The 12,898-nt window shown below is 40.9% G+C and overlaps 1 protein-coding gene across 24 annotated transcripts in view; it reads left to right on the top strand.

The window, feature by feature from the left end:
* Positions 1 to 12,898, top strand: part of LOC119016673 (collagen alpha-1(XIV) chain) — a 181,318-nt gene that overhangs the window by 73,818 nt on the left and 94,602 nt on the right. For all 24 annotated transcript variants that reach the window (XR_005074221.1, XR_005074226.1, XR_005074225.1 and 21 more), the window contains 3 exons: positions 3,098 to 3,220; positions 3,727 to 3,876; positions 8,427 to 8,543. Coding sequence is in view for 15 of the 24 variants with exons in the window: in XM_037092778.1 (XP_036948673.1) it covers positions 3,098 to 3,220; positions 3,727 to 3,876; positions 8,427 to 8,543 (390 nt within the window). In the remaining 9 variants the exon portion in view is untranslated. The remainder of the gene's footprint in view (positions 1 to 3,097; positions 3,221 to 3,726; positions 3,877 to 8,426; positions 8,544 to 12,898) is intronic.

Raw genomic sequence — 12,898 nt, 5'->3', positions numbered from 1 at the left:
TTTTTGTGTTAAAAATACAAATATGAATATAGTAAGTATGATTGTAGTGTAATCTGAGGACTTGGAACCATAAAGTCAGAGCTAAATGACAATTTTCAATCACAAAAAGCCTGAGGAGATTTAAAAAAAATAATTTTCAAAGACAAATGTTGAAAGGATTTTGGTATTTGGAATGATGAAAGAATGTTTTTTGACAGAGGGGACAAGTATGAATGTGGGGGGTTTGAATCACTGAGGGAGATGTACAGTAGGAGGGTGAGGACACGATAATGACAGATTTTAATGAAGTCAGACTTTGAACTAAAATAAAATATGAATGCAGGAGAAAACTATTTGAGGACATGAACCCAAAAGATGACATTACTTCCATGACTGTGGTAGGTGTATGAGCTGAGGTGAAATACAGGGCAGGAGGAAATGGCAGAAAAGATGTAAGGAAGACTGTTATTGCCCAAAGAAAGAGAGAATTTAGCATAATGTGGGGATGTGAATCTGTAAGAGAAGTAAGCACGACAGAAAGATGATGAAGGAGGTAAAGGAAAGGATTTTAGTTTTTAGTTTTAGTTTGGAAGTAAGTTGCAATGTGATGATACAAGCTGTGATTGATACGTCTGTGGCTCGAGCTAAAAGGTGTAAATCTCTGAAAACCTAGTGACATTTTGTTCACCAAGGTCGCCTTCTACATGGAAACGCTTAGTCTGCTGACTGAAGAATATAGGAAGTAACAGCAGCCAGAGCATCATCAGGTCACTTTACTAATGATGATCACTGAGCTCCTTCTTCATCTCAGAGCAGAGGAGGTGGTCTGTAGTATTTTTGTGTCTACGTGTTATTGTATGTTTTTGTAGGATGTGAGGGAAGCTGGCCATAAAGTTATCTGTATCTTGGATCTGAATCTGAGGGTGACAATCCAGTGAACAGGGTTGTTGGACAAGTGGAAATCTGCATTCTTGAATGGGAGCTATCACTTTGGTTTTTGTCCATTTTTTCAGACAGTGCAGAGCTGCAATTTCTCATTACCTGATACAGAAATAATAAAGAAGTTCATCTCATCGAACTTATCAATCACTGCTTGTAAGTGATGATAGGGCTGATACTAGTGTTGTCACAACATCAGATTTTAACTTATCCCTGCCAAATAAATTGATAATTACGATAGTCCTTCACCTTAACTTCAAGAAAATGTTCAGAAAGACCAACAAGCAGATGACCTTGTAAACAAAAGATGTTCAAGGCCAAACATCTTCACTGGATAATTCATACAATATTATCACAGTATTTCATGTTTTAATATCATCATTAACATGAGCACTGTAATATCACAACACCTCTCAAGGCGTAAGAAAAATTATGGGATGTATTGTGATCAGTTCTTAACGTTTGTCCTGAGAAGCAAACTCATTTCCATCTCTGACTCTGAGTCCTACAGAGGTTTAAGATGTCTTCCAACCTATAAGGAGAATAACATCTGGAATAGTATCTGTATATGTTGAAGTGATATCTGTCATTAGTCCTTTTTGACTACAAGAGTAGAACTACAGCTGTGTTATAAATGCTTCTGCTATTACAGTAGCAGATATCTTATGTTGTGGCTTTCTAATTTGTTTTCACCAAAAAGCTTGAATTCCCAAGTGCTGAAGAAAAGCCTCATTTTGCCGTCCTTATAAAACAGTCCCAGGAGCGAGGAATCGTGAACACAACTGGGGACTTCTTGTTCCTTTTGCAGATTTCTTTGTGCATTTCTTTGGCATCTCAAAGACGTGACGATTCAGCGACACTTTGTGATGTTTTTAGGCTTTGCAGAAGTTGAAACTCCTACACGTAGGAGCAAAACTGAAGCTAGTTTTGTGGACTTCAAATGCAGAAATAGTTCTTGAGTTCCTCAAAATATTCCAGTGCTGTTGGAGGAGTTCCGATGGTCATTAGTAGTCTGGCCATTAAATCTCCAGTTTCCCATTAACGTAAGGCCTGAAGGGTGCAAACACAGTGCAAGGAATGGCAGAAAGTGCTCAGAGGATGATAGTAATTTTCTCAGGACCAGCGAGGGGACAGAGAAGATAGATAATACAACAGAAGAAGTATAATGTGGGGATTTGAGCATACGAGGATGCAGCAGATACTGAGAGGTGGGAGTGAGGCTGAACGTGGAGAGGATGATTGGCTTTTTAATGGTGAGCGGCCGCGGAAGGTGAAGAGGGAAAATGAGGCAGAAGAGTCGGAATAATCTGGAGGTTTCAGCTCGTAAAACGGCAAACTGGATGGATACTCAGAGAGGGATGATGGAACATGGAGAGAATGACCGGAATCCTTTAGCATTTTAAATGTGCAACAGAACAGCCAGCAGATTTACTGGGAGATTTGGACCTGAGAAAATCTCATGTTTCCTATTAACCAAAGGGATCTTCAGAGGATTCAAATCTGTGGCGTTTCAGGAGGAACAGGATGGACTGCAGAGAGGTGACAAATGTGTGAGGGCTGGAAATCACACACCCCTCAAAGAAAGTGTTTTTTTAAATTAATACCATCCTGCCATTATTTCCATTTTGCAGAGTTCTGTCCCAGATGTCATCCCAGGGATGAGTCCTCTGGATTTAGTGTCTCTCTGACAGACTAATTCAGCTGTACACTCTGTAACATCAAATGGTCTTACACTTTTCACTGACTGACTGTTGAAATGTTATTAAGTGTTATCAAACTTTCATCCTCCTGCCGTTCTTCCTCATTATCTTCCTCTAGTCAACTTGGTTTCTGTCCCTCCAGTTGATCGCGGTACTTTTCTCCTTCTGCTGTGTCATGACAGATTCTTCTCAGAAAGCACTTTCTAGAGGATTTCTGACATAACAAGTTACTTTTTTGGAAAGTACTCTGTTCATAGATGTTGATTTAAAGGTTTGTCTTTGATACTGATATCAAGTTTAATATCATAGTAATAGATCATCATACAAACCATAAGACCAACAGAGTACCAAATACACAGAGAGCAACATAGTTCACATGTTGCTACTAGCTGTATGGTATTTAATCTGTACATATTATATTGTATGTTATATATTTGGATATAAACGTCACATTTGCTCATCTCTGTTTTTCTCCTCAGTTCCTCTTTCAGCTCCAAAGAACCTGCGAGTATCAGAGGAATGGTACAACCGCTTCAGAATCAGCTGGGATGTTCCACCTTCACCCACGATGGGCTACAGGGTCGTTTACCAGCCTGTATCGGGTCAGTTACACTCAGATGTTAACCTGTCTGCAGTGATTAAAAGTGAAAGTAATAGATAAGAGGCCATAAAGTGTCTAAAAAAACCCAAAGTTTCATTGATGAACTTTTTAGTATTTACCCCAGAGAGAGTAAATGTGTGTTCCCCAGAGATTATTCTGAAATATGAGTACAGATATACACATGAATCAATACTCCTCAGTTGTTCTGTTTTCTATCAGCTAAATAAAATCAATAGAAATATATATCTTGAACTGAAATATAACGCTGTTGATAATTATAGAAGTTAAAGAAAGTACAGACGTGCACGGACACGTTTTCTGGTCATAATCTATATATCATATTGTTTTGTCATTCTCCTGCCTGTGTCACTTGCATCACAGAGTTATCTTCCATTTGTTCCAACTCAGTTGAATTGAAGCTAATGATCGTCCCTGAACTCACTCCTCTGTGCTCCTTCCATTTACTCCTCCTTGACATGTCACCTCAATTATCCCGCTCCACTGCAGCCCCTGGACCGGCTCTGGAGACCTTCGTGGGAGAAGACGTGAACACCATGCTGATCGTCAACCTGCTGAGTGGGACGGAGTACAGTGTCAAGGTCATCGCCTCCTACACCACCGGATCCAGCGAGGCTCTTTCAGGACGGGCCAAGACCTGTGAGTCCTTCCTCTGTTTCTTCAATGTGGTGCTTGATCATTCAGTCCGTTAAACAGCTCTCAACTCTGCTGATCACAAATCTGAGCCTCAGCCTGTTTAATATAGATGCAAAATAAAAGAACTGTTCAAACAACATGCAAGAAAACAAGCGACAACTTAAACGCTGCCCTCGTCTTCAGCCTCCACGCTCACACAGGGTAATAAACCATCTTCAAAAATGGATTTTTAAACAGTCATTTAAGTGTTTGTGTGTATCTATTAAACCATCTCATATAACACTAATAAGTTATCTAATTGCGCAATTTTCTTCAGCTCATTCCCAAGCTGAATGTGACTTTCTTTTCCAGAGTAGCAGGTTTAAACTGGCAGAAAACAAAGACACCTCTTTGTGAGTGATGTTTAACAAGTCATCTGTTATAAAATTCAGAATAATAAACCAAGTTTTGGTTTATTTCAAACCTTATTCCCCCAGTTGGAAATAAAATAGCTTTTCTGTGTGTCTGCCAAATCAGTTATATACAGAACAACAAACAGTTTCAGTCCTGGTACCTACAATCACACTCAGTTCTTCTCCTGTTTGTCTCCCAGCTATTGATGTTGATTTCAACCTTCAAACTCTTTTTCCATTACATCTGTGACAGTGACAGCTGCAGTTGGAGACGTTGTTAGACGCATCTGCAAAGTGTCTTTTTAGATTTTTAGGTTTTTTTTCACCAAACAGAGCAGCCAGTCAAGTACCCAGAAGCTTTTAGCTGCAGTCCCAACTAATTACAAGATACCATCTTGAAAACGTTTTTGTGATCGTCTGATTAAAGTTGTCAGCTGCTGCCGTGTTCATGTTACAGCTCTTTGTTTTATCAAGACTGGACAGTGAAGACATGGACATGAAGATGATATGGATTGGATTGTGTCAAGTTAAACTTGCATCACCATAAACTTTCCATCTCCTCTTTCGATCACCTGTTCTTTATCACCTGTGTTTATGTGTATTAATACCAACAGTGGAAGGAGTACAAGCAAAACTGCTGGTATAAAGATAATACTTGAGTAGTATTCTAGTAGTATTCTTCTCAAACACTACTCAGAGAATTTTGATGTCAGGCGTTGGCTATCAGACAGGCTTATTGGCTACAAAAATGTAGACGAAAGCGTCCAGATGTTAATTCAGATTATGCTCAGAACTCATTATGATTGCAAAACATCTAAGTAGATTACATGGTGCAAGGACTACTTGAGTTTGAGTAAAATTACAGCCTTTAATATAAACTTACCTAAGTGCAAGTATCAACATAAATTACTGAATAACAGTAATTGGAGTGGTTGTGATTAGATCCCTTCCACACCCTGTTTAATACAGATTGTTTAAAAGTTTGTGCATCGTCACTGAAAGTATCGGATAGTCTACGAAGCAAAAATGGTATGCAGAGATTTGAAGTTCGAATCTTAATCACAGCAGCACAAGGAACAGACAAACACAAAGAAATATCAGGGACTTAAATACAAACTGAACTAATGAGGGGATTAGGTGCAGGTGGAGTAAGGTGGAGAAACACAGATGAAGGCAATTCATGGACGAACACGAGGACCGGGGGAAGAGCTGATGAAGGAGATGTAGTGCAGATGTGGAGGGAGACGCCACGAAAACCTAGAAAACACACAGAACTCTGAAATGACTCGACCATGACAAAGTCTGCCCAAACTCCTCAGAGCAGAAGCAGTGTGGATGATCGTCTCAGAGATTTAGTTGCATCGATATCTCCTCTGAGGAAATCTAACCAGCTTTAAGCAAATAAATCAACCAGACAAATTACATAAGTGGAGTGTTCTGCTTCAGCACGTTATTGAAAGCTTCTGTAACAAGGAGAAACACACGACTTCAGCGTCCACATCGTAACGAACTCTCATCAGACCGACTGACGCTGCTCTCAGATCATCTTGTCGTCAGTAACTTAATAGTGAAGAAGCAGCCAGACGCCTGCAGACATCGATATTTTGATATTCATCTGACACCTTTAATGGCAACTTCACCTAATTACAGCCCGGCCCTGGATTGAACCGTGGATGTGATAGATTTAAGTTATCTCACTGGAGACCCGGACACCTCCCGAGGCTCTGTGAGTGTCTGGCCTGGTACAATCAATCACTGCTTCTCAAGTACAATCATCTGAGTAGAGGCCCGGATTTCCCTCTCCTGCATGATAATTAACCACTTCACCGCAGGCTGGCCTCATGGTGAAATAACCCTTTTTGAAACTGAAAGGTCTCTGGTTTGATCTCCATGACAGCCAAAGCGAGCGACAAAAAACATGTGTCCTCTTGAAGTGTCCTTGAGCAGGACGCTGAAGCTCAACCCTTTCATCCGTTCTCATTTCTCTCTGGGTAAGAGCTCTCACTGCAAGTGTCAGCTTAATGCCCGAACATGAAGCTTTAAATGGATCGCAGGCACATCGCTTTGCATCGGAGCCACAGTTTGCTCCTCCTGCATGACAATTAAGCACTTCTTGGTTGATTCGAAGGACACGTTTTTGTTTTTTTTGTTGAGTAAAAGAGAAGAAGAGGAATGAAGATGAAGAAAGATGGACAGTCGGGTGGAGGATATTGATATGAGACCAGTGGGATCCCAGGAGGTGAATGGAGCATCTGTCACACTGCTCTGCAGCATGTAAATGAAGCTGACGGACCAGTAGAGATGAGTGGACTGGTGCTTCAGTGTCACACAGCAGCACCAGTGTCACAGATGTCGGGGAGGATGGAGACCGACTTTCCCATAATGCCTTTTCACAGAGCTTTTAGTTTAAATGGTGGACAATTTTATAGTTAGTGGGTGTAGTTTAGACAGCCAGCGATCGATGAAGCTGCTGAAGCTTTAATGTCTGCTGTCATTTAAAGATAATAAACAAGTCCAGAATGTGTGAGTCATCAGAAATAAAGCAATATGCTGAAATAGCTGCTGAACTTGTATGATTTTAGGTTTGGTTTTTAGCTCTGTGATGGACCAACCTTTGAAATTAACTTCTAATTCATAATGATACATTATAGCAGGAATGTGTCACATCGTTATTTTTTATCTCAACATGACTAAATTAAAAAATAGATGTTACATGGCTGTAAAATCTACAAAGTCTTAAAACTGATCATCAGCATGGTTTATATTTGGTATAAAGAATCATCAGCATCTCTTCTTTCGACATCACTTCTGCCTCTCTCTACGTAGAGACAGCTGAATTTGCTCTCCACAGCGTTGCTTGTCTGTAAACACTTGAGTTGAGCAGCGGGCCAACTGAAGCAGCCGATACATCCTTTTCCTCAGTCTTGTTCTGCAGCTCTTCCCAGGAGATCCTGCAGGCCACCCAGGCTGCATGAGACTCAGGATGTAACCCCTCGTCTTTGTTCATGGTTTGCCACAAACACTGCATCGCAGGCACGCGTCCAGCAGGCTTCAGATGCCTCAGCTACCTCAACTGACTCCTGATCGTGTGAAGGTGCAGCCGTTGCTGCCTGGGACTGTGATATCCTGTAACTCTGGGGATGTTTGCAGCTGAATGTGAAGCATCAGAGAAGTCTGAGGCCACTCTGCTGCTAAAAAGTGGATTGATTGGTCCTTTGGAGTTGGTTGAGGATGAGATGGAGCCTGACAGGTGGATTCATGCCATGTCAGCAGTGATGTCGATGCCGTACTGGACTGGGTGAGCTGAGATGCTCCCTGAATCCCTTTGTGTCTTGTAGTTTAATAGAATAGGGAGATTTTGCATAAACATTATGCAAAGAACGATTATGCATCAGGTCCACTATAATGCAGGTTATATTTGGCTCTGCTGGAAAATATTCAGTTTTGTCAGAGGGAATGTAAAATATACTGTGATGTGCGAGGCCATTACTGACTCACAGACACACGCCTGCTAATGTCTTTGAACTCAGAACAAGTGGCACTCTGAAAAAAGTCAGTCAATAAAAAGTGCATACATACCATTTGCATAAATAGAGTCTGTGTGGGTTTGTATGTGTGTGTGTGTGTGTGTGTGCATGTTTGTGCATAAGCCACACTTCTGGAGCAAAGTCAGTGAAGTTATATTTCTCTGTCTGTAAATAACTCATGTCGTGTCCTTGAAACTAACCAGCCATATATTTCTAAATTTGTCATCTGGAACTACGATGGCATGTGGTTTCTTAGATGTGAGCTCAGAGCAGTGTTATTATTACAGCAGCGTGTAGACAAGGCGGCAATGCAGATTTTTAGAGTTCAGAAGAAGCTTGGAGTTTGTTTTTTTACATCCAAACACTATTTTTGTCATCGATTTAATTATAATTTTGCCAGAGATGGTGGAGTGATGGGTGAAGATAAAAGACTCATACATTCGCCGTTAAGACTCAGACTTTTGATGGAATAATATTCAGACTAAATGAAAAATTCAGCAACTGAATTCCTGAATTATTTTCTGCATTTGTAAATGTGTTGATGATTTCTGTCAAACATGCAATCACATGCAGAGGAGGTGTGCTCTTCATGGAGAAACACACCATAAGTGATTCCTCTCTTTCCTTCCTGCAGTGTACCTGGGGGTGACCAACCTGAACATATACCAGGTGAGGATGACCAGCTTGTGCACCCAGTGGCAGCCTCACCGACACGCCAGCGCCTACAGAGTCGTCCTCGAGTCTCTGCCCAGTGAGTACACACACAGCAGCATGGTCTATGTAACACTCAATACAATTTAATGTACATAACCCACAAACATGCACAGGTGTTAAGCCAAGCACCAGTTCATACAACTTTTTTAGTGCATGCATATTTATCTTGATATTGTTTTAGCAATAATTATAATAAAAGCTTTGATTTATATAACACCTTTCACGAGACACAGGAGAATAAATGCTACATAAACAAACAAACTGAAACAAGTAACAGAGTTGAGTGTCTGCTGGGGAAACGCAGTCAGTCGAGGGGGAAGCTTGTAGTGAACAGATGGTGTTTGAGGAATATTTTAAACATGTCCAGAGATGAAGCAGGGAGAGCAGTCCAGAGTCAGGGCTGCCACACTGAAGGCTCTGGACTGGACTGGAGATTCAGCGATGGGGTGGATGGGTTAAGAAGACTGGAGAGGTTCTGAGGGGATTTGAAGGTGAGAAAGAGGATTTTGTAGTTGCGACTTAATTGGGTGCCAGTGAAGGTGGAGGAGGGTTGTGGTGATGTGCTGCCATGGGTAGGTGGAGTTGTTGATGGTTGTGAGACAGAACATCAATTGGTTTATTTTATGTTTCACCCAAAATGGACTCGGGTACGTCCTCAGCCACAGATCGTTTACTCCGACAACTATCCAATAACTCTGTTACAGTCAATATGTTTTTGTTGTTGTTTGTTGTTATTGATGTTTTTATGGCCGACCTGCATCAGAAATGTCTTCTGAGATAATGAAGATCACCTCGACCTTTATAAGGGACAATGTATGGAAATAACATGCATACCCACCAACACTGACTCCTCTCCTGCCACGGTCCTGCCTCTCAGGATTATCTGGAGGATTTTATGCTGCGGCTGACGAGGTTATCAAACGTGACTGTGCATCACTAACACCACGTCAGCCACAAAAGGGGATACATTATACCGTGTATGCAGCTGTGATTGTCCTCCTCAGATTTTCCCATCAAACTCCAACGCTGCATATCTGCGCTGGTAAAGGGGGGCCACATGCATACTCGCATGCTTTCATTAGTGGGAGTTTCGGTATGCAGCACAGAGAGAGTGTCCAATTTTCTGAATCCTTAAGCAGCCTGAGATGACAAAGATATTGTTGTATCCCATCAGAGCCGTGCTGACAGTCTTAAAGGTTTAGCTGTGCAATCAGACACTGAGCTGCTCTGTAGACAAGGAAAGGCTTACGGATCGCAGCCCGTCTGACATTTACATTTGCTGCGTGAGGTAAAATACCGGAAAAAAAGACAAAAGGTCGGAATTATGGCTGCCAAGTGTGTAGCCATGTGATGGTACAGGAATGACAGTAATTATGCCTTGTTGTCTGTTCTGAGAGGGCGGCACCAAGGTGATGAAGTTTTAGTTGCACCTGCAGCATGTTCTCTGATTGCAAGACAATTGTTCCATAAAAACAAGAAAAACAAAACAAGTGCTTTTATTTGAGGTTGAATGTGTGTGTGGGAGTGACGGCTGAAGGCTGCGGTCCAGATGAGACGATGCAGATGCAACTGACAATCAAACCCGCGTTGCTGAATGTTGTTTTCTTCTCTAGTAACTTCTTAGGTCACAGAAGTCAAGTCAGCAGCTGTATTTGTATCTTGGCAGAAAATGTTTGTGAAGTCTCATGTGTGATGCCGTTGTTGGATGCTGTCAGAAGTTTTCTACATATTTTATCCAATTTAATACAAATTTCCTGAACAAGACATGCTTAAACTTATGTTTCCAGTCAGGTTTCACCGCTTCCACTACTGTCTGTCAAAATTAGCTTCTTTGGACTTAATGTGGATCCATGTAGCTGTTGAATAAAGTGGCCTTTTATTAGAAATCATGTATCATTCAGTGTTGGTCACCTCTTATATGTCAGTGCTTCTGCAACAGAAAACAAAACACAAAGTCCTGCAGCAACATTCTCTTGTTAGAGTACAAATTTTATCACATAATCCTCGAAATGTAGAGAAGACCTACCATATATTCTGGCAAACATCCTGTGATTTAGAGGCCTCTTCTCACTGCGGTGTAGAGGCATAATTAGCAGCTTTTGTTCGTTACTGTTTGAAAACAAGCCATTCAAAGTTGGCTTCTCCAGTCACTGAGAGGGCAGCGTTGGTCAAGCGAGCTGGAGAGTGAATGAAGAGAGGGAGCACTGTTAGTGTCAAGGTAACAAAACAAACAAACAGCCCTGCAGGCAGGTGCCACACAGCTGGATTGTGTGTGAATTCATCTGGAGGCTTCATCCTGTCCACTGTTTATCATGTAGTTCAACCCAACCAGTAGCTCATGCAGAAAGAGTAGCTGAGAGAAACAGACAGAGAGAGTCGACCATCCAAGAAAGTTTCTACCAAATGGCATCAATTAGCCTCCATAATAGAGGTTGCCTACAGTTTCAAACCAATATTATAATATTATAAATGAGTAAATTTAGAAGGATTTTGATTTCCTTTTGATTGTTTACTCTGCTCTTAATCAAAAGTGGACTCAGCCATCCACTTCAGTCAGAACGATATTTGAAATATCACATTTATAGTCAGAGGTTTTTTGTGTGGACGGCCTTTAAATGAAGCTTGAGACGGATTATTTTCGTCCAAGTCCATACATCGTTTTTTAGGACATTCTATCATAATATGCGTTTAAGTTTCAGTGGAAATTTTTGGTTCCTTCTGATGATTTCAATTCTGTTTCAGAGGTTTTTGTGCTGAAGTCTCTCATGCAGACGCCTCTAATGTGACTCTTATGATTGAACTTTTAGAAATATTAGATAGTGAAGAAGAAAATTTGAGAGCTACTTCACAGTAAATCTCTGACAGCCTTTAAGAAAGTTTAACGCTGTCTTTAAATGACCGTCTTCATTAGACTCTTGATGAAATTATTTTTAAGTTTGATGTACTTTGATGCAGTCGTCGTCTCCTACTTCAGCTGTCAAGAATAACTCTTCACCAAAGTCACCTTCATAAAACAACCTTGCAATTATTGAAGTGGTATTCTCGGTTCTGATTCTCTGAAGCCAATAGGCTCAGCGCCAACAGAAATAATTGTGTTGTTTGAATCTGATAACACACTCCAACAAACCAAAATAACATCAAACAACAGATGGTGCGGCCCAGATTCCACTGCACACGTCCACCATTCAGTCACCACCTCAAAGGTAAGACTGACTTTTAAAACAGTCCTCATCTACCAAAATAGGAGAGTAGTCGCTGTCATTCATCACCTTCAGTCCTCCAGCAACAACACTGCCGTCATTAACGTCACATAAAAGACACATAATATGGCAGCTTCTCCATGTTTCTTCAGGGAGCTTCGAAGTTTCTGTTCCCTCAACGCAAAAACAAAGAGCTAAACGAGGACTTGCGTTTGTGCAGCTGATAGATAATTACCAGAGAAATGCGTTTGCTGCAGGACAAAGAAAGAAATGATGAAATTACACTGTTTTGGTTTGGATGGGTGGAAAATAAAAACAGGAGGTAAAGTAGGGAGAGAAAGAGATCAATAAAGAACAGACAATAAAGAGCTGATACACAAATCCTCCTGTAGCACAGAGAGTTGCTGTGAAATTAAACTGGAGATCAACCCTTCATTATAAGGTCCTGCTTATTGAAAATAATACACTCGCACATATCCGGGTTGCCATAGTGAAGATAGTATCTTTCTCCCACATCATTTAACTCCTGTGATTAAATCTGTACTTTTGTATTGCCAGAAAAAAGCTTGTGGCTCAGTATCCAACATTTTTAATAACCAGACTTAATTCCTTCTGTTGCATCAGATATGAAAAATTAATATCAACCACTTATTTTGTTAAAGTTACCTTACACAACAGCTCCACCACAATTCCCTCCTTTCATGTTTCATGTGCTTTATTTTGTAAGTTGACTCACCTCACGGGTCATATTTTGATTTACTTCATGTTTTGGTCTTCCCTGATTGCCCTGATCAGTTTCAGGGTTCTGAAAACAGAATCAGGTTGAAAAACAAAACATGAGGTCTGTTTTTTTTTTATATTTTTTTTTGTGACTTCATGAAACATAGCAGCTGACAAAGAAAGTGAACAGAAACAGAAAGGTGAGGCGAGAAAGAGGTATTTCTTTGTTTTTGACTGATTGATTCTCAGGTTTACCAGTCGATCAATACGACCCTGAACCTGGTCATTCACGTTCAGGTCATTCTGTGGGAAACACTCTGCTTCCCAAGCACAAGGAGAGACGAGTGATGTAAAGAAAATATTAATACAGCAGATGATTTTGTGATAATGACTCTTGTCTGAAAGTCTTCGGTGGTTAGAGGCTACGTGGAGATTCTGTGATCGAAGAGCGTCTGCTCTGAGCAGCAGCACC

The sequence above is a fragment of the Acanthopagrus latus genome, chromosome 3 (assembly GCF_904848185.1).
Source record: "Acanthopagrus latus isolate v.2019 chromosome 3, fAcaLat1.1, whole genome shotgun sequence".
In the NCBI taxonomy this organism is placed as follows: domain Eukaryota; kingdom Metazoa; phylum Chordata; class Actinopteri; order Spariformes; family Sparidae; genus Acanthopagrus; species Acanthopagrus latus.
Note: the sequence above shows the minus strand (reverse complement) of the source record. Positions and strands in the feature narration are given on the sequence as shown.